Raw genomic sequence first — 22,349 nt, 5'->3', positions numbered from 1 at the left:
CTGGGGCTCCAGCCACTGCTGGGAGCCCCAGGCCCTTTAAATTGCTGCCTGGGGAAGCCGGTCTGGTACGCCATACCGGACTGTACCGGCTTACTTTCACTTCTGCCTCCACCCCTGTGGGGTCCTGGGACCCTGAATCCCAACCCTGGGTTAGTGCAATTTGTTTGTAGACAGGGGATTGAACGGGGGGCTAGGCTTGAGCCTGAGTTCAAACCCTGGACTTACATTGGTTTATAGAAACCATCTGTGACAATCTTACCCATAAAAAGGATGTCGCTTTAATCAGTAACCTCAAAAATTAGAATGCCTTATTTTTAAAGATGAAGCAGTTGTGCTATGTGCAGTCGAACAAAAATGTATAATTCCTAATTAAACAAGTAACATCTTCATTAAGATTCTATTGCAAGGTCCAAATACTCTGTGGCAAGCAGGACCTATGTTGTGTGCAAAGTCACTGGCTGTGGCAGTGCTCTGGCAGAAATTTAACGCAGTTCACACCACTCAGAGCTGTTGTTTCAGCCTGTCTGCAAACTCAAGAAGATGACATTGCATTGGTTTACACTTTGTACATGTTTGTGCCATGAAGACTACAAAATGGAAGGCCAGCACTGCAAAGGAGGCAGTTAAAATTGTTTGGGTTACCTCAACTGTGCATGTCCATGCTTTCAAATGGTTGGATTTCTTTTAAGTTTAACTCTGAATTTCCTGATTTTGTCCTTTTTTTTGTTGCTACAAAATTCTTATTTTTTTTTAACCCTTATGTTATTGATATGTCTGTCAACTTTAACTCCAATTTAGCCAAGTTTTTCATCTGGGAAATAAAAATAAGCATGATTTATACTATCTTCTATCTAGTTTAGTACAAAAGTTAAGTTAAATGACCACACCAAAGAGCATATATTAACATTTTCATTCCAGGGACTCCATAATTAAACAGTGTGATTAATGAAAGTGAATAGTCAGGACAGAAAGTGCAACATTTGACATAAGCAGGAAGAATTGCTTGAGGTAGTAAAGCAGTGGTTTTCAACCTGTGGTCCACAGACCCCTGGGGTCCGCAGACTGTGTTAGGGGCCCGCAAAATGCTGTTAGCGACAAAGAGTCCTGTGGCACCTTATAGACTAACAGAAGTATTGGAGCATAAGCTTTCGTGGGTGAATACCCACTTCGTCAGACGCATGATGTTGTTGTTACCATAGAACAGTGGTTTTCAACCTGAGGTCCGCAGACCACTGGGGGTCCGCAGACTAGGTTTAAGATTTCCAAACGGGTCTACACCTCCATTCAAACATTTTTAGGGGTCCACAGATGAAAAAAGGATTGCAAACCACTGTAATAAAGCATAAAGAATGTTTGTAACTAGGTAAGGTACACATATTGTAGTTTGATCTTGCTTTCTGTCTGAACTGTGAATCTATTGAATGAACTGTAGAGACAATTCTGCTTTAGCATGGAAAGAGACTTGTTGACTAATAGGTCTTTTCTCTTTCTAAGTTCTGATAGGTGACAATTTATTTAATTGCAATCTTTATTTCACTATAATGTTAGAACATTGATGTTCTAACTTAAAACCTGAAGATGACTATCTCCTGGAGAGTTAGTCTGATATTGCACATGCAAGTTTATTCTAAAAATGTATGTTTTAGAGCTGTCCTTTAAGAGGCATGCACACATACACAAATAAATAAAACATGATAAAGAATGCCAAATATGTAGAATACTTGTGTAATGGTTTACAACATGCTAAAGCCTGAAAAGAGAACATAATAAAATAATATTCATTTATAAATTAATAAAAAAATCAAAGTAAATATTAATCCAACTTTTAGTAGCACTTAATTCTTTTTTTAATGGGACTCCATATATCTGAGTTGGCACTTCTTTGTGTAAAGTTAATAACATAATTTGTCTGGTTTAGGGACAACTTGTAGGGAGACTGGGAGGGAACTGAACCCACATAATGACAGTAACTCCTAAGAAAAATGTTAAGTGCCTTTTTTTCTTTTCTGATAAATGTCTTACAGATACCTGTGGTCCCTCAATGTTCCTCACACAATAATGCAAGTCAACTTGATGGGTGGAAGTTCATTCACTTCACATTTACCATCTGATTGTAAGAGCATTGAAAGTGTTTTTAACTAATTTGCTGCAATGACGTGTCTATTGCGCCTTCTGTGTTTAATATTACTCCTCTTCCTCCAGCCATGTTGTTAGTCCTCCTTTCCTTTTTTTTATCAAAATGACTGAAAATTGATACAAATTTTTTCAGGTCGAAACTAAACATTTCATTTTGACATTAACAAAACATTTCAGTGTTTTTTTTGTTTGGTCAAAACTATTCAGTGAACTCCATATGAATTCATGAATAGTTTTAGGTGACTCGAAACTATATTTGTCAGCGAATAAACTATTTGAAAAATGTTATCCAGCTCTAGTTGTAGGGGCCCTTTGACATTATTAAAAGCACAGTGATATAAAAGATAAAGCCAGCAGCATCCCCTTGCCTCAAAACCCCTCAAATTAAAACATTCCCGCCAGTTATGGCCTGGCATTCATCCAAAGCAGATGGTCCAAATCCTCTTTATTTGATCTGCAATGTAACATGACATTTCCTCATGATGGGAGGAACTTGTATCAGCCATCAAGTGTTGATGGCTCAGTTTAACTAGACTGGCCACTGCTCAAGACTAATATGCTGCTGCTGATGGGAAAGCAATATTTATTTGCCTCCTATAGTACAAGATTAAAAAAACATATTTATGGTGCCATCAGTCATGTTAGAAATGGACCATTTCTACACAGAGATTTTGTACCAGTAAAACTGTGTTAGTCAGGGCTGGTCCATACTAACCCCCCACTTCGAACTAAGATATGCAACTTAAGTCGAAGTACCTTAGTTCGAACTTACCGCGGGTCCAGACGCGGCAGGCAGGCTCCCCCGTCGACTGCGCGTACTCCTCTCGCAGAGCAGGAGTACCGGCGTCGACGGCGAGCACTTCCAGGATCGATCCCAGAAGATCGATTGCTTACCGCCGGACCCGGAGGTAAGTATAGACGTACCCTAAGGGATGTGGGGTTTTTGCCAATACCTGTATAGTTATACTGGTGCAGTCCCTAGTGGGGATGCAGTTATACTGTTATAATGGTGCCTTGTACTGCAGTAGCTTATTTCCCTCCCTGTATGGGAATAAGCTGTATACTGGTATAAGCACATTTATATTTGTATAACTGCTTTCACATTAGAGGGTTGTACCACTTTAACTGTACTGGTATAGTTAAAGTGGTACAACTTTTGTGTATACACAAGCCCTACAACAGGAATCACTATTTTTAATGGACAATATTTCTTTATAATGTAACATTATATTTACTTATTGCTAATTATTCCGTGAAATTTTAATTTTCTCCTCAAAGGTCTCTGATGATCTCTCCCCCTAGCTCTACCTCATCACTGTTAAGGATCTGCATTGCTGCCACCTTTATTCCAGCTGAGGAGGGCTGGAGGGAAGCCCCTTTCAGATCCCCTTTAAGCAAAGGGTTCTCTGTAGAGAAACATGAAGCATTTCTTACCCAGGGCTCAGCATATTACCTCTGCAGAGCTGTTAGCCTCTACCTGCTAGACTGTGAGAGACCTGGCATTGCACCATGGTATATTGCCTGACAATGCAATATACCACTAAGCTCTGACTTCACCACAGAGTATTTACAAATAGTTATAGATACGTATGTGGACTTCAGCGTAAAGTGTTTACTTATCTACTGATTCCTTCAATATAGTGACTAATTACAATGAAATATGTCTTCCAAGTTAAAAAAAATCAAGTTTAAACTAATCAACCATCAAATATTTTTTTATTTAAAGATACTGGGCTAGGTTCTCCAGCTCCCTTTGTGTCACTCAGCTAGCACAAAGGGACCAGAAACCTCCCATTACTCCCCAGTGGGCATAGAGCCAGTAGAGTCAACATCTATGCCGCTCTTTCTTTCAGTCCCCAGCACTGGGGCCATGTTGATGTGCAGGAATGGAGAAGGGTGAAGAGGGGCAGTAGCTAGAGTGCAAAGAATTCTGGCAGTCCCCAGATGGTCCCTAACGGGGACTTCCACAAATAAGCAAACTAGTTCATACTGAATAAAGATGAAGAAAGGGTTACTTAAGCATCTGTTTCATAAAGAACCATCCATGGCAGTCTTTTTTTATTATTAATAATAATTTTTGATATATGTTTTTCTTTCACCGCTTCCCTAGTTGAGGCTTCAGATCAAATGCCAGAATTTGATACGTCCACCTTACAAATCCTGCACCTGATATTACCAACGTCTGGTGTAAGAGCAAGTTGGGTAGTCCTTTCTAAGTCAGTTTCCCCCACAATGGAACAGGACTGCACTGTAGGCAGTGGGAACTATGTTCGAGCAATAAACGATGAAGATCTCTGCACAGTGTGTCATAATGAAAATCTTTGAGGCCTCACAATCCTGTGAATTTTCCAAAGAATAATCTCCTCCTTTTTAAGATGAAACTCTCTCTTTCTCCAGAGGACTCCCCCTTACTATTTTAAATGCAGACTCTGCTACTGTGTAAACTAGTTATCATTATTTCCACTCTATTTTGTGCAACATAATTTTAGACCCTGGTCTGAATATCAGCACCATTATGAGACCACTTTAAAGGAAGATAGAGAGTAAGTTATATTTTTCAAGATACTGGACATTTAAGATTACTTAAATTGAGATCTTTGTTCTGAATTCACTACAGATTTTATAAAGCAGATCATGCACTTTTTCAAGAAATATATTAGTTCCCAAAACCTTTCTTCTAAAACCAGTTGAATTATACAACTTCATGTTTCTTAGAAAGTCTTTTCTTCCCAAATCAGCATTTCACAGAGAGAAGAGAATGGACTTACCCGAGCAGAAAGCTGGGTCCTTTATCTGTAGCACTCCAACCAGTTATCTTGACAACACTGCCTTTGCAAGGAGGGCATCGTATGGAAAGGCATTGAAGGATTCTGGTTTAAAATTGAAGGGTAATGATTATACAGATTGTTATTGGCAAAAAATAACCACTACCCCCTCCCCCAGCCCAGTTCTTTTTCCATTACAACACTATCTGTTCTTATTTTTTATGAAGCATTTATATAGTATTGTAGATGTACATGGTGCTTTATGGAATATAAACCAGAATAACTCTTGGTCCCTGTCCCAAAGAGCTTTTTCATAGACTGGAGATGGGAGAGGAAGGAATGGGAAGGTGAGAGAGGAGAAAATTACAATGGGTGGAGTTCACGGGGAGAAAGGTAGATTTGGGAGTGATCAGCTTAAAGGGTGACAGCTGCAATACTTTGCAGATATCATTGCTGAAAGTGTGGGACAAAAGTGATTCTCAGCTTTTTTTCACCCAGGACCATAGTCTGTTTCTTGCTGGAACCCACCTAACAATCCTTTGTGGGTGAGTTGGGGTGCTGGCAGGAAAGGGCAGAGGCTCTGTGTACTAAGCAGAACTGGTGAGAAAGTCCCGTATTTCCTTGCAAATGTCAAATTGGTTATACTAAATTAGAGGTATAACTCTTTTTGTGCTTAAAGAGTGATCATGATATTTTTTTTAGCTCAAAGAGCCCAAAGCCAAATGATGTTTTTTCAGGGGAAATTTAAAAAAAGGCCATTAGTAAATATTTCTTTTGACAAAAAACACTAGAAAATTTGACTGGCCCATGATAGATTTAACTCTGTTAAATTTAGAGACTCAAGGCTATGTCTACACTATGGACCTTACAATGGCACAGCTGTACCACTGCAGCTGTGCCGCTGTAAGGTCTCCTGTGTGGCCGCTCTATGCTGGTGGGAGAGAGCTCTCCCACTGGCATAATTAAACCACCTCTAATGAGCGGCAGTAGCTATGTCAACTGGAAGGTGAGCCAACCCCATGTGGCAGGGGAAGAGCTCATCCAGCAGCCAGCTGCCCTGCTGCTTCCTCCCTCTCCAGGCTGCAGGGACACAGGGAAAATACTGCTGCCAGGGGGAGCACTGCCTCGTCGCTGCTGGGCGTCCTGAGAAATATGGGGGGACATATAACCCTGCATGCCCCCCCAGTGCATCGCCTCTGTGGCAGGTGCGGAGCAGCAGTGGCGGCAGGGGCTGCGCTTTGTGGCAGGGGAGCTGATAAGGTGATCAGAGAGCGTGGGCCGCTGTGGGGAGCCTCAGACCTTCCACCTGCCATGGGTGGCACACCCCAGGGGGCAGAGACAGGGGCTGGCGGCTGCTCTCAGGCTCCCCTCCCAGGGCAGGTGGAGGGTCTAGGGCTCCCCACAGTGGTCTGGGCTCCCTGGGCAGCTCTTTCCTTGGCCTGGCTCCAGCTTCCAGTCTGGCCAGGGGGCGGGGCCTCAAGGGGAAGAGGAGGAACAGGGGCTGGGCCACAGTTCTGGTGCTGGTGGCAGTCCCCCTTCTACACAGGTTCCAGTGCTCCTGGGGCCCCCAAATTGTCTCATGTGTTAATCCACCATTGCTTACAAGGAAATGCCCATTTAGGTCCAGAAAACTCCATGAACTTTGCTTTCCAGAGTTTTCCTGAATTCTTCCATTGAGAGATAGGGTTTGCCCCAATGTGGAACAAACAAGGGTAAAGTTCACAAATACCATGAACCTCCAAGATCAGAGCTAATCCTCCAGGTCACAGGGGCATCTTTGAGGAACTCTGGGCCTCTGAATCAACTCTGGGTTCCTTTATCTCTGCCCCTGCCTCAGTGGAGCTGCACTGCAAGGGACTCCCTAGTTGGCCCCTCACTCCCCACCTTTAAGAGTATGTCTGTACTACAATTACCTGAGGCTGACCCATGTCAGGCTCGTGAGGCTTGGGCTAAAGGGCTGTTTAACTGTAGTATGGATGTTTGGGCTTGAGCTGTGCGGTGTGTGTGTTTATGTGCATCCACCACCCTAGTTCCACTCCTCCTGCTCACTTCCCAGCCCTGCCCTCCTGGATTCCTGAAACAGTACAAATGTTGAATCCAAGAGAAGGGGGAAAATATTGCTGTGGCAGCAGCTGACCCTTTTCTGCACGGAGAGGGAGAGATCCATGTGCAGATGGTCCTTTCTGCAGGCAGATCCTAAACTTATGATCTGGCCCCATTTTACCCACAGTTTACATCTAGACTAAAAATGCTGCACAGGGAGATTTTGAACAGGATCTCAAGCTGCATGTAAGAATTAGATTCAGAATCAACATGCCAGTTTAGATTATAATTTCATCTCTGAAGCAAATGTGAAGGACCTTGCCTATAGCAGCAGGAAGCAAAGTTGCCTTCATAGCTATTGCTGTAACAGTGCTATCATCGCCAATAGGTGTCACTGGGTTTACATTTAGATTAGATTAGAAAACATTCATATAAATACAATTGGAGCTTTAACTATTGTGTTCTGTGAAAGTAATCAGAAAAAGGTTACACTTTAGCGCAACAGTGGAACACATACAAAATTATATGAGAAAATGGAGAAAACACTGCAACTAGCATATCACAAATGTGAAACCAATGCTGAGGTACGAAAGTGAGCTGAATCCTGCACATGGTTATATGTTCCTTAGCCAACGAGATTTCAGAGAGGATCCTAAGAATTACACGGGCAGCTTCAGAATGGTCAGAAAGGACGACATCCAGAAGCCCTGTGAAGATAGATTCAAAGACAACAGTAGCATCAACACCTGGCACCCTTGCATGGTAAAAATAATCCCTTGTCTGTGAATGTGAAGTATGGTTAAATAGCTCTGTGGTCAAGTGCAAATTGATTAAATAGTTAGTTCTATTTTGTGTGCATGTGTGTGCACAAGACTTTGGGGGTGGGGTTGGCTTATACATGTAGAGCGTTTCATACGTAGTTCTCAAGTGCTTTATGAAGAAAGGTTAATATCATTATTTTCAGTTCCTAGATGGGGAAATGACTTGCCCATGGTCACATGACAGAGCCTGGAATAGATTCATAGAATTTAAGGCCAGAAGGGATCACACCAGATCATCTAATCTGACCTCCTGTATATCACAGGCCATCACCACCCAGCACCCTCACACTAAACCCATCAACCAAAATGAGACCACAGTATTACAGCCCACAGGAGACTAGACTATTATGTGCCACAGGCAGAGAATAGGAAGAACTGAGATGCACCAGTGATTGTGGCCCCCACAATGGCAGGGAAATGATTAAGTAAGAAATACCCAGATAATCTTAGTAAGTGACCCTGCCTCAACATGCTGCAGAGCATGGGCGGTGGGTATCGTAGGCAAGGGGAGGCTGTACCTCCTCAAACAGCCTAGCGTTGCCCCGTCTCCAGGCCAGCGTGCCTACTGCAGGGACTCAGGGCCGCTGGGGCAGCTGGTGCTGGGCCGCGCTGCCTGCCCGGCACTCCGGGGCTGGCTGCCCAAGCACCAGGACTGGGGGCTGCCCGGAGCTGGGGGCGCAGCGACCGCGCTGCCCGGCTGTCTGAGCACCGGGTCTGGGGACGTGGCGACAGCACTGCCGAAGGGCTGTGGGCACTGAGGCTGCAGTGCACCGAGGCTGGGGCCTCGCCCCCCCACCACTCCCAGCTGTCCGGCGCTGGGGCCGCAGGGCCGCGGTGGGGGTGCTTTGGGCTTCTTCGGGGGAGGGGGAAGTAGAAGGGGAGGGGTCTCAGGCACAAGGCGGGGGGGGCAGGGGATAGCCCGGCCACCCATGCTGCAGAGGAAGGCAAAAAATCCCCAAGGTCACTGCCAATCTGACCTGGAGGAAAATTCCTTCCCAACCCCACATATGGTGATCAGTTAGACCCTGATCATGTGAGCAAGAACCAACCAGCCAAGCACCGGAGAGGAAAAAATAGAACTCAGATCTCTTGCTTCAGCCCATTGGCCTATCCGATAGACCAAGCTGCCTGTTGGAACAAACTCTCCCCTATGGTATATAGCAGAACTCCCATTGAGTTGAATATGTGGTTGAAGGGGAGACTGGGCCCATTTTATTGGCATTGCATAAGAAGCAATAGAGGACAATGTTCTCCCTTCTGCTCCCTGGTGCAGAAGGGAGCGAAATTCCAGAAAAACCACCAAAATTTGGTAAGGAAAGGTTGTCTTAAGGGGAAGAGTAGCAATATTCTTTCCTGCTGTTTAAATATTTTAGACTCAGAGGCTGTCTGCAAGCTGATGCAAGCTACAGGCCTCAGAAGTAGTAAGCTGCAGATCAAGAGAAGAATGACCAGCTGAACCAGAGTGAAGTTGGGGAGGAGTGTCATATTCCTCTCAAAGCAGCATAAGATATAATACAATCTACTTCTGTAACTTTATTATACTACAGAAGGGCTGGGTAGGAGTGCATGGCTGGGGGGTTCGTAGCCAGTGGCAGCACAGAAGACAGGCTGCCATGCTATGCAAGAGCCTGGGAACATCATGGATGGGCCAAAATCCATGAATGGCCACCCCACTGCCCTACTGGACACCTGACCACTAGGGACTGAACAGACACCACCAGCCCCTTTCACAAAAAAATGTAAACTGAGTTTTAATCCAGTCTAATTGCAAGACTATTTATAAACTAATTGATAAACAAGGAATGTGAATACTAAAAATATCCAGTTAGCTAAATATATGATTAGGGGAGAGGGGATTGTGTTTAAATTCAAATTTTAAGTAAAGTCTAGAAAGTACATTTGTATTTTTAAGACATACTCCATTGAAAATTTGTTTGTTGTGTGCTTGCTTGCTTGCTGTGTGCCAGCTAGATTGAAGTTTATAGTGTAGTCTATTTGGAGGGCTGTGTGCTGAGCCTAGCAGACCTTCCTAATGAGGCTCTAGTATCCTTTGATCCCTAATCCCATTAGGATTCTTTGACAAGGGGGCGGGGCTAACTGTGGGAGAACAGGGGTTTAAAAAGCCAGCTCCTCAACAACCAGAAGAGATAGCAAACAGGGGAGTTTTGTGAGGGAGTTTAAAGCCAGATACACCTAACAAAAATTCTCTAAACACAGGACAATAAAGCCCCACCCCCTAGAAAAAACAAACAAAAAGCACAAAGAACAAACAAAAAAATGCCAGAGTAAAATGCCGGTAGAAGTCCAGCATCAGAGTGAGGGTTATCCAATTTATTGCACGGAATGCAGCATGTAAGATTATCTGCCTTGTGAGCAGGTGGCGTATGTGTGCATTTGGTGCAAGCAACTCAGAACTCTCAGAGCCTGTGGGCTTGTCTTCACGTACAGCACTACAGCAGTGCAGCTGAACCAGAGCTGTGCCACTGTAGCGCTTTAGTGAAGATTATACTATGCTGACAGGAGAGCTTCTCCTGTCGTCATAGTTAATCCACCTTCCCAAGAGACAATAGCTACATCGGTGGGACAAGGTCTCCCGTCAACATAGCACTGTCTACACGGGGGGTTAGGTCACTATAACTATGTTGCTCAGGGGTATGGATTTTTCACAGCCACAACGTTATACTGACAGAGGTCTGTAGTGTAGACCTGGTCTGAGTACGGGCTCTTGAGATCAGAGTGGCTGAACTGGATGAGCTAAGGGAGACAAAGAGGTACATAGATAAGACTTTTCAGGACACAATAGAGCAGTCCCACTCCTAGCCTGATAACCTCTGTGCTGTGAAGGAGGATGAAAGTCTCAGGGAAGGAGAACATCAAGTTGCAGCAGAGGGAAATGATCCCATAGTTGGGACCGTCCTTCCAGATGATGATGTCATGGTATCGTCTCACACTGAGGATACCCCTCTGGGGGAGTGTACCCCAGTTATTAGGAAGAGACAGACATAGGCACTGACTCCGTGGGTGCTGTGGGGCTGCAGCACCCACAGGGAAAAATTAGCGAGTGCTCCGCACCCACTGGCAGCCAAGCTCACCCTGCCCCCGCCTTGCCTCCTCCTCCCCCAAGCGTGCCGCATCCCCATTCCTCCCCCTCCCAGCGCTTCCTGCCAGCCGCCTAACAGCTGTTCGGCGGAGCTTAGGACTTTCCGGGACGGAGGGGGAGGAGTGGGGATGCGGCGCGCTCGGAGGAGGCGGTAAAGAGGCGGGACGGGCAGGGACTTGGGGGAAGGGGGTGGAATTGGGGTGGGATGAGGGTGGTGCAGGGACGGGGACGGGAGGGGTCGAGCATCCACGGGGCAGAGGGGAAGTCGGCGCCTATGGAGACAGATAATAGTAATGGGGGATTTGATTACTAGAAATATAGATAGTTGGATTTATGGTGACCAGGAGAACTGCATGGTGAATTGCCTGCTGGGTGCAAGGGTTGCAGGCCTCATGAGACATGTAGATAGACTTTTGTGCAGTGCTGGGGAGGAGCCAGTGTTCATGGCACATGTAGGTACCAATACCATAGGGAAAGGTAGGAGAGAGGTCCTGGAGGCCAAATTTGGACTGCTAGGTAAGAGATTAAGGTCTAGGACCTCCATGTTAGCATTCGCTGAAAGGTTTACAGTTCCACATGCAGGGCCAGTTAGACAGGCAGAACTGCAGGGTCTCAATGCATGGATGATACATTGGTGTTTGGAGGAGGGATTTAGATTTATTAGGAACTGGGGAACCTTTTCAAAAAGGAGGAGCCTATACAGGAAGGATGGGCTCCACCTAAACCAAAAGGGAACCAGAGTGCATGTAAAATTAAAAAGTTTGTAGAGTAGTTTTTAAACTCAGGTCTGGGGAAAAACAACAGGTGCAGAAGAGCACACAGTTTGGACCTAGACATCCCTTAGGGGAAGATTTATTAAAGGGGATTCTCTATATTTAGTAAAGAGAAGAGGATAGAAGTTGATAAAGTACATGCAGGAACTGAACCAGAAAGTCACATGAAAAAGAGTCCTATTTCAATTACATCAAATAAAGGCCAACAACTAAATATTGACAGATTTTATAAGTGCGTGTATACAAATGCAAGAAGTCTAAATTCTAATATGGGTGAATTTGAGTGCCCAATATTATATGAGGATATTGATATAATACATATCACAGAAACTTGGTGGAACGATGATAACAGGACATGGTAATACCTGGGTACAAAATATATAGGAATGACAGAGTAGATCGCGCTGGTGGGGAGTAGCACTATATGTGAAAGCATATAGTCAAATATAGTATAAGTCTTAAATGAATCAAACTACTGTAGAATCTCTATGAACAGAAATTCCATGCTTGAATAATAAGAGTATACTACTGACACCCTGACCAGGACGGTGATGGTGACTGTAAAATGCTCAGGGAGATTAGAGAGGCTATAAAAATAAAAAATCAATAATAATGGAGGATTTCAACTAGCCCCATGTTGACTGGGTAGGTATCACCTCATGATGGGATACAGAGATAAAATTTCTAGACACCATCAGTGACTGCTTCTTGGCGCAGCTAGTCCTAAAGCCCACAAGGGGAGAGGCAATTCTTGATTTAGTCCTAAGTGGAGCACAGAATCTGGTCCAAGAGGTGAATTTTGCTGAACCACTCAGTAATAGCAACCATAAAGTAATTAAATTTAACATCCTTGTAGGGGAGAAAATACCAAAGAAACTCACCACAGTATCTTTTTAACTTCAAAAAGGGGAACTACACAAAAATGAGAAAGCTAGTTAAATGGAAATTAAAAGGAACAGTCACAAAAGTTAAATGCTTGCAAGCTGCATGGAAACTTTTTAAAAACACCATAATAGTACTAAATGTACTAAATGTACACCTGAAATAATAATTAAAAAAACAATAAGAAGGCCAGAAAAATGCCACCATGGCTAAACAACAGAGTAAGAGTGGCAGTTAGAGACAAAAAGACATCATTTAGAAATCAGAAGTCAAATCCTACTGAGGAAAATAGAAAGGAGCATAAACTCTGGCAAGTGAAGTGTAAAAGTATAATTAGGCAGGCAAAAAAAGAATTTGAAGAGCAACTAGCAAAAGACACAAAAACTAACTGAAAGGTACTAAAAGAATACTGAAAGAATGAATTCTTGTCACAGTCTTAACTGAAGAGGATGTGATGGAGATTCCCATACATTAGCCATTTTGTTTTAGGTGACAAATCTGAGGAACTGTCCAAGATTGAGGTGTCAATAGAGGAAGTTTTGGAACAAATTTATAAAGAGTAATAAGTCCCCAGGACCAGATGTATTCACCCACGAGTTCTGGAGGAACTCAGGTATGAAATTGCAGAACTACTAACTGTGGTATGTAACCTATCTTTTAAATCAGCCTCTGTACCAGATGACTGGGTGATAGCTAACATAATGCTGATTTTTAAAAAAGGCTCCAGAGGTGATCCTGGCAATTACAGCCTCATAAGCCTAACTTCATTACCAGGCAAATTAATTGAAACTATAGTAAAGAACAGAATTATCAGACACATAAATGAACACCATACAGGGAGTCCTCGGACTTACGTTGCCCGACTTTCGTTGGACCCCATTTAAGACGCTTTTCAATTGACTGCCCATTTCGCCCCTACAACGCTTGTTTTGCACTTATGACGCCCTATTTACATAAAGTTCGCTTGAAATCACTTCCTGGTTGCATTATAGTGGTATGGAGCTGGAAGGGGTCGCTTCTGATTGGCTTTGAGGCAGCAGGGTAGCTTGTTGCTGGGTGGGGTTGCTGCTTGTTTTTGATTGGCTGAGCCCGGGGCTGGGAGCCAATCAGAAAACTTGAACAGTGATTGACTGAGGCTCAGCATGTGTTCCGTTCTCCCTGGCTTTCTGAGCCTGTGTTGCCGGCATTCTGAGCAGCATATGTGAGTTTATATGTTTATTTGAATGCTGTTTAAAAAATACAGTGTACAGTAAATACATTGATGTTGCAACATTAGTCATCTATAATTAATTTAATACAAAAATCTGGATTATTGTGATGAAAATAGTGTATCAAGCCTTGGTTTGGGAACCAATCCCCCCTTCATTCCATTGATTCCTATGGGAAAAGCGGTTTCGACTTACAACGCAATTCAGAGGAATATATATTGTGTCGTAAATCCGAGGACTCCCTGAATGTTGGAGAAGAGTCAACATGGCTTTTGTAAAAGGAAATCCTGTCTCGCCTAGAATTCTTTGAGGATGTCAACAAATATGGACAAGAGTGATCCAGTGGCTATAGTGTACTTGGACTTTCAGAAAGCCTTTTACAAGGTCCCTCACTAAAGGCTCTTAAGCAGAGTAAGCAGCCATGGGATAAGAGGAAAGGTTCTCCCATGGATCACTAATTGGTTAATAGATAAAGGGAAGGAATAAATAGTCAGTTTTCACAATGGACAGAGATAAATAGCAGGGTCCCCAAGGATATGTACTTGGCCCTGTGCTGAGCTGGAAAAAGAGGTAAATAGTGAGGTGTGGCAAAAGTTGCAGACAATACAAAATTACTCAAGATAGTTAAGTCCAAAGCTGACTGAAGAGTTACAAAGGGATCTCACAAAACTGAGTGTTGGGGCAACAAAATGGTAAATCAAATTCAGTGTTGAGAAATGCAAAGTAATGCATATTGGAAAACATAATCCCAACTATACCTACAAGGTGATGGAGTCTACAATAGTTGTAGTCACTTCAAAAAGAGATCTTGGAGTCATTCTCTGTGGATAGTTCTCTGAAAACATCTGCTCAATGTGCAGCGGCAGTCAAAAAAGCTAACAGAATGTTAGGAACCTCTAGGAAAGGGATAGAAAATACGATGCCACTATACAAATACATGCTACACCCACACCTTGAATACTGAGTGCAGTTCTGGGCAGCCCTTCTCAGAAAAGATACATTAGAATTGGAAAAAGTACAGAGAAGGGCAACAAATGTGATTAGGGGTATGGAATAGCTTCCATATAAGGAGAGATTTAAAAAACTGGGGCTTAGGAGAGACAGCTAAGGAGAGGTTTATACAATCATGAATGGTGCGAAGAAAGTGAATAAGGAAGTGTTATTTACCCTTTCACATAACACAAGAACCAATGAAATTAATAGGCAGGAGGTTTAAACAAACATAAGGAAGTACTTTTTCACACAGTGCACAGTCACCTTGTGAAACTCATTGCCAAGAGATGTTCGGAAGGCCAAAAGTATAACTGGGTTCAGAAAAGAATTAGACGAGTTCATGGAGGACAGGTCCATCAGTGGCTATTAGCCAAAGTGGTCAGGGATGCAACCCCATGTGCAGGGTGTCCCTCAACCTCTGACTGCCAGAAGCTGGGACCGGACTATGGATCACTTGAAAATTACCCTGTTCTGTTCATTTCCTGAACATCTGATACCAGCCACTGTCAGAAGACAGGATACTGGGCTGGATGGACCATTGGTCTGACCCAGTGTGGTTGTTCTTATGTAAATTAAGCACCCAGCAGATTTTATTGTCTTTTAAATAATTTCATTGGGGAGAGAATATTTTCAGGTATTTGCATAGCTCTTTATATAATCAAAGTACTGTACAACATTAATTAATTATTGGGAAGAGTAAGGAATTCTCTCTATATATGTTGTTTTAAATGGCCGTATGGTACAGAAGAGATGGAAGAATGAGGACAGAAAAAAGAAAGCAAAAGATGAGCCATAAGCAGAAGGGAGGCAAGAAGGACAAGAAGCAACCTAGAAAGATAAGGGGTCACTGGTAATTCCTCAAGAAGTTTTTACTTTGCTCAGTAGGGCTTTAAATATTTGGAAGCTGCATTAGTACTGTCCAATATCCTCAGTGGAAACTGAAAAGCATCATGACTTGGCTCCACATCTTGAACAGCTTCAGATTATCGTTTTTAAGCTTCCTTAACCACAGCTTCAAAGCAAGTGTTGAACTTGATATTTCAGACTTCCCTCCGCGGATGGAATCCTGGGTCTTCTTTATAAACAGGCTCCTTAACTCTATATTTGACCTTAGTAGTGCTATTTCGTATTCCAGGGGTAAAAGAACACTAATTTCTTGCTGTCACTGTTCCTTCAAATTTGCAAGTAAGCCCCTTGAAGAAGCAGTAGTTCTACTTGCTCATTATCTGGGTTGTTATGTGAAGAAATCTCTGGAGTCCAATAAATCCTAACCATTTATCCAGCTTTTGTCCTAGCATACTAACCATCTGGGCATTCCTAGATTAACATAGAATCATAGAAATGTAGAACTGGAAAGAACCGTGATAAGTCATTTAGTCCAGTCCCCTGCACAGAGGCAGGACTCAATATTATTTAGACCATCCCTGACAGGTGTTTGTCTAACCTGTTTGTAAAAACCTCCAATGATGGAGATTCCACAGACTCCCTAGGTAATTTGTTCCAGTGCTTAACTACCCTTACAGTTAGGAATTTTTTCCTACTGTCTAACCAAAATCTCCCTTGCTGCAATTTAAGCCCATTACTTCTTGTCCTGTCCTCAGTGGTTAAAGAGAACAATTTATCATCCTCTTCTTTATAACAACTTTTTATGTACTTGAGGACTGTTATCATGTCCACCTTCAGTCTTCTCTTCTCCAGACTAAACAAACCATTTTTTCCCATCATTCCTCATGGATCATGTTTTCTAGATCTTTAATAATTTTTGTTGCTTTTCTCTGGACGTTCTCCAATTTTCCACATCTTTCTGGAAGTGTGGAGCCCAGAACTGGACACAGTACTCAAGTTTGAGGCCTTATCAGCACGGAGTAGAGCGGAAGAATTACTTCCCATGTCTTGCTTACAACACTCCTGCTAAGATATCCCAGAATGATGTTCATGTTTTTTGCAATAGTATTACATTTTTGAGTCATATTTAGTTTGTGATACACCAGTGGTTTTCAACCTTTTTTCATTTGAGGACCCCTAAACATTTTCAAATGGAGGTGCAGACCTCTTTGGAAATCTTAGATGTAAAAGTCTGCGGTCTCCCAGGGGTCTGCAGACCACAGGTTGAAAACCACTGTGATACACTATAATCCCCAGATCCTTTTCTGCAGTACTCCTTCCTAGTAATTTCCCATTTTGTATTTGTGCAATTAGTTATTCCTTTCTAAGTGTAGTACTTTGCATTTGTTGTTATTGAATTTCATGCTATTTAATGGAGACCATTTCTCCAGTTTGTCAAGATCATTTTGAATTCTACTACTGTCCTCCAAAGCTCTTGTAATCCCTCCCAGTTTGGTATCGTTCACAAACTTTATAAGTATACTCTCTATGCCACTAGCTAAATCATTTATGAATAAGGTTAAAATTTTGTCACGGTAATTTTTAGTAAAAGTCTGGGGCAGGTCATGGGCACTAAATAAAAATTCACAGAAGCCCATGACCTGTCCCTGACTTTTACTAAAAATAACGGTGACAAAATGGGGCTGACAGGGTGGGGCAGAGGAAATGAGAGCCCAAGCCCTGCTGCGGGAGGTAAAGGGGGAGTCCAGCACCTGCCACCACTGTGTCTGACGCTCCCTCTGGGGTCCTCCCACCACCCATGGCAGCTGAAAGCTGCGGGGGCCCTCTGCTGCCCGCGGTGGCTCAGAGGTCCAGGGCCTCTGCTGGCTGACAGCTCCAGCCACGCTAACCCGAGACTGAAGCGGAAAATGTCATGGAGGTCTCTGGAAGTCATGAAATCTGTGACTTCCATGACCTCTGTGACTTAATCTTAGCCTTATTTATGAAGATGTTGAATGGAATCAGACCCAGGAACCCCCTGGGCCCCAACTCGATATGCCCTTCCAGCTCAATTGTGAACCATTGACAGCCATTCTCTGAGTACAGTTTTCCAGCCAGTTATGCACCCACCTTATAGCAAGTTTGTCTAGCCTACATTTCTCTAGTTTGTTTATGAGCAAGTGACATGAGACAGTATCAACAGCCTTACTAAAGTCAAGATATACCACATCTACTGCTTCTCCCCCATCCACAAGGCTCATTACCCTGTCTCAGAAGGATATTAGATTGGTTTAACATGATTTGTTCTTGACAAATCTATGTTGACTGTTGCTTATTACTTTATTTTCTTCTAGGTGCTTAAAAATTGATTGATTATTTGCTCCATTATCTTTCTGGGTACCGAAGTTAAGCTGACTGGTTTATAATTCCCCTTTTATAGATGGGTACTATATTTGCCCTTTTTGCAATCCTCTGCTATCTCTCCAGCTGTAGCTTGCTGTAGGAGGTAACTGGGAAGAATTTGTTAGGCTGTGTGGTATGTTGGGGAGCAAATCTAATGAGTTGGAGGAAATTGGGAAAGTGGGGGCTTTGAGAATTAGCTGGAATTACCACTGGAGGGGAAATGGGGTAAAATAGAGCAGGATAAGAGAATGGCCTCAACAGCTTTTATTTCTTTTGAGAGGCAGGAAAGAACTGAGGCTAGAACCAAGTTTTTAAAAGATTAATTAGGGGATTGAGAGGGAAGTAGCTACTGCTTCTGGAAATGGAGGGGCTCCATGGGTAGTTAGAGGGGCGTGGGGATGTAATGTGTGTATAAGTCTCTCCTACCCCATAAATGCCATCCAGCAGCCACCCCCACCAATTTCATTTTTCTCCAGATTTATCTCTTAGTTGAGGTTGCAATAACTTTTCCAGCTCCACCTGAATCCAAATTGCAGGTTGCTTGTGCACCTTCAGGAGATAACCTCAGGTTTCTGGGGGCAGTAATTGCTTGTCTTCTTTGATGGCACTTTTTGTTGGGTGTCTCTTAGATGCTCAGATAGAACAGAGAGAACTCCCTTGACTTGTGCAGTTTACACACACACACAGAACCATATTACTTTCCTACCAAGACATTGTTTTATTCTTATAACAAAAAAACAAAAGCATCCCATTCTATGAGAGGCAAGACTTTGGAGTCCATTAGGCATAGGAAAAACTACATGTGGTACCTAAATTTGCTGACAGTTACTTAAACTTCTTTTTTATCTTCCACTGGAACAGTGAAACTAAGAAATAAAGTTCAACACTTGACATTCTAAGTATGAGAATAACATTTCCTTGAAATTTTGATATCAGAGTATAAAGCAATGCAATATAAAGATAAATGCTGTGACTGTTGGGTTAATAATTGACAGTTGAAAATGACAAATGGCACTTTCTATTCCATTTCTCTAGTAAGAAGAAGCCAGAGCAAAAGAAATCCGAAGCCAGCAAGACCAAATCCAATAAGTAAGGTTTCTCTGTAAGTGTAGTTTCAAACAATGGCCGCACTTTGCTTTTCCCATTAAATAAGATCATGTGTGATATTTCCTGTGGGACACAGGTATAAAAATTAGCTTTTCTCTTTCACAAAATTAGCTCCAGTGCTAACTTGATGTCAAGTATCAGAGGGGTAGCCGTGTTAGTCTGAATCTGTAAAAAGCAACAGAGGGCCCTGTGGCACCTTTAAGACTAACAGAGGTATTGGAGCATGAGCTTTCGTGGGTGAATGCCCACTTCATATGGCGTCAGACGCAGTGGGCATTCACCCACGAAAGCTTATGCTCCAATACCTCTGTTAGTCTTAAAGGTACCACAGGACCCTCTGTTGCTAACTTGATGAGATTCTGTCATTTTTATTTCACTATTTAATATGTTTTGTGAGTATTGGAGGCCCCTCGTGCCTATATTTCACAGAGGAAAGCATCCAGAATGAAACTGTCAAACATTTGGCTATTTGGCCAGTCCATTTGTAAAGAAATCACTGGCTTTTTATGAAAATTTTGTCACCCAGATCCTCAGCCCCCTCTACCTCCCAAGATTTTAGTCTACCTATGCCACAGCTTGCCCTGATGCACTGAATGCAGCACCTGCCTGGAGATCTGGCACTTTCTGTTTTAGCCAGGTCCTTCACCCTATACTATGTAATTGTGAAAGGGGATAAGGAAACCAATTCACCATTGTTCCATAACTAGCTGAAATAAATGAAAAGTCTTCCTGGCTCATTACAGCATATTCTGTTTGAGACCAGTCTACTGTGTTACTCCAGCGGTAGGAGTAACTCAGTGATTCTGCTGTGCAGCTCATCCCAATGAAATTTATTTGTGTTTACATTTTTTTTTATTTAAAAAGTAGCTAAAAGCAGTTCTTGTTAATACAACTCAGTCTCTTCTGTCCTACCTCTTACTCAAAATAGTTCACTCCATTCAGCAGAAAAACTGTAGGAACCATGCTCCTTACGTCCAAAGCCTGGACTGGAAGGACATTGTCTTTAAAATAAAAAAGTCTCTGGAGGGGCCTCACTCACATCTATGATGCAGCTCCTGAGTCCTACTTTTCTACCTGTTGGGACAGAGAATCTTTCCCTCCAGTTTTCCTGTGAGTGCCCAGAAAAAGTTATGTAGCACATTCCTTTCTGACACCAGTACTTCTGCCACCTCAAACAGTAGCTTTCTGGAGCACCCGAGAGAAGTTTTGTATGGTGAGGTAGTAGCACCAGTATGAATTAGAAGGGATGGTGGGCCTCTCAGACTCTTTTCTTTTAAAAATTTCATTTCAAAATATTAGGCATAATGTTCAACATACTGTAAAGTACAACTGTCAAAATATTCTAAAATGAGGCAGTAATTGTTATACACCATTGTTATACACCATAGCTATTATGAGTCACCACTAGCTCATAGTGTGACATATGGGAGGCTGTTCAGCTAATTATGTGGGCTAGAATATCCTTATTCTCATAGTTTACATTGAGGTCCTAAACTAGGTAGAATTCAAATTTATTTATTTCTAATATAGCATCCCTGTCCAAGCATAAATATTTCTTTCCATGCATTTATTGGATGGGCACCACGCAAGATGCCACGCCCAGCCTTTTCTTAGGCTTTAAACTATGATTCTGTTATGAAAAGTGACTGTGTAAAAATTGCACTGTCTTTCTTTGAATCTTTGCTATGGGTATTCAAAACCAAATTTGTTTTCTTCAGTGACAAAAATAAGATTTTATTAATCTTATTATCCCTGCAGGGATAAACATAGCTGAGAACGTGAGCTGGATTCTAGTCCTTCTTGTGAATCAAGAGAGATTTACTCAGTTCCAATTACAGAAAAGTTTACTCAGTTCCAATTACGGGTCCATGCAAATCCAGTAAAGACAATGGCACTGTAGCCAAGGACATTATTAGGCTTGAAAAATCTATACCGTTGATGATACAGGACAAGAAAAGAACCCAGCTTGCCTTTCAGAACCCAGGTTAAGTCCACAGGGCTGCGGGTTAGAAATCCCCCCATCATTTTACTTATAATGTGAGCAGATTTTATCTGGAAGTCACCAAGAATCAATAAATATGAAATATCACAATGCAATTTTTCAAACTCGCTTTTCAGAATGGAACCTTTCATTTCCAGGATATAACACTGTTGTGAGCTGGGTTAAACCTTGTTATGGGTTGAGTTAAAACTTCCTTCTTCGAGTAAGGTCCCTATGGGTGATCCACTTGAAGTGTGGATGCCCCCATGTGCTTTTGATTGGAGATTTTCAGCAGCCATGCACATTTGGTCTCCGCATACACCCTAGCTACTCTTGTACCCCACACCAATGGTATAAAGGGCCGTGACAGACAGACCACCCACAGTTCCTTGTCAACCGCCTCGGCCTGAGACAGTTGAGCTTGCACAGCTACTTACCTTGCTTGTTCCTTGTAGTCTAGTTTAGTTTTCTTTCTCTACTAGTTTCACTTTTATAGTTTAATGTGGGGGTTTGTGTGTGGGGAGTTTGATAAACTGAAGCTTTTAGCCTTCCCTCCACTGAGAAAAGAACGCTCCTTCTCTGAAGGGGCTTTTTTTCCTCCTCGGGGCATGCCTAAAGCCCCAGGCACGGCTGGCCTTAGGGAAAATGGCACCGTGGGTGAACTTGTATTTTGGTTCCCCCCCATCACCCCTGGTCCCCATAGGCTCCTTGGGCTCCTAACCCCCCCCCCCCATCATCTCTGAGCCCCGCTGCCTCCCCCCAGTGCTTAATTTGTATTGAAAGAGGTGCCAGAGCTCAGCCTCGGCACAAATTAAGCACTGGCTGGGCGACTGGAGAGCAGTGGTTGCTGGGCAGGCGCCCAGCTCTGAAGGCAACATCACCGCCAGCAGCAGTGCAGAAGTAAGGATGGCATGGTATATGGTGTATGGGCACCCTTACTGCTGTGCTGCTGATGTGGCTTGTGGTGCCTGGCGCTCAGCATGCGGCTCAAGGCGGGTTTTGTGCTGTCACACAGGGGTTGCATCTTGCCAGAGCCCATGGCCCTCCCCCAGCCCTCTGGCCACTCCTGGCTCACCAGGGGCGCCATTTCAGATTTTGAGGGATGGGGAGCAACTTTAACTGTGATTCCAGGAGCTACTTAGGCACCTGAAAACTCTAGGTTTTTTTGCAGATAATAACTTATGAATTAGCTGACAGGGACACTATCCAATTCCTATATAAAGGAAGAAAAAATATATACAAACTTCAATTAAAGCCACATTTTAAATTTACATATCAATTTAGAACAATCAGGAAATAATACAACAAAATA

At 43.0% G+C, this 22,349-nt stretch overlaps 1 protein-coding gene across 1 annotated transcript in view; it reads left to right on the top strand.

Annotated features, from left to right (window-relative positions):
• The window catches only part of LOC112103091, a 94,789-nt gene extending 75,687 nt beyond the window's left edge, over nt 1-19,102 (top strand). The window contains exons 8-11 of the mRNA XM_024194692.3: nt 2,025-2,113; nt 4,875-5,024; nt 7,574-7,706; nt 18,985-19,102. Of these exons, the coding sequence (XP_024050460.1) occupies nt 2,025-2,113; nt 4,875-5,024; nt 7,574-7,706; nt 18,985-19,042 (430 nt within the window). The 3' untranslated portion in view covers nt 19,043-19,102. The remainder of the gene's footprint in view (nt 1-2,024; nt 2,114-4,874; nt 5,025-7,573; nt 7,707-18,984) is intronic.
• Nucleotides 19,103-22,349: the final 3,247 nt, after the last annotated feature.

This window comes from Terrapene carolina, unplaced genomic scaffold (genome assembly GCF_002925995.2).
Source record: "Terrapene carolina triunguis isolate 2854851 unplaced genomic scaffold, T_m_triunguis-2.0 Scaffold68, whole genome shotgun sequence".
In the NCBI taxonomy this organism is placed as follows: domain Eukaryota; kingdom Metazoa; phylum Chordata; order Testudines; family Emydidae; genus Terrapene; species Terrapene triunguis.
Note: the sequence above shows the minus strand (reverse complement) of the source record. Positions and strands in the feature narration are given on the sequence as shown.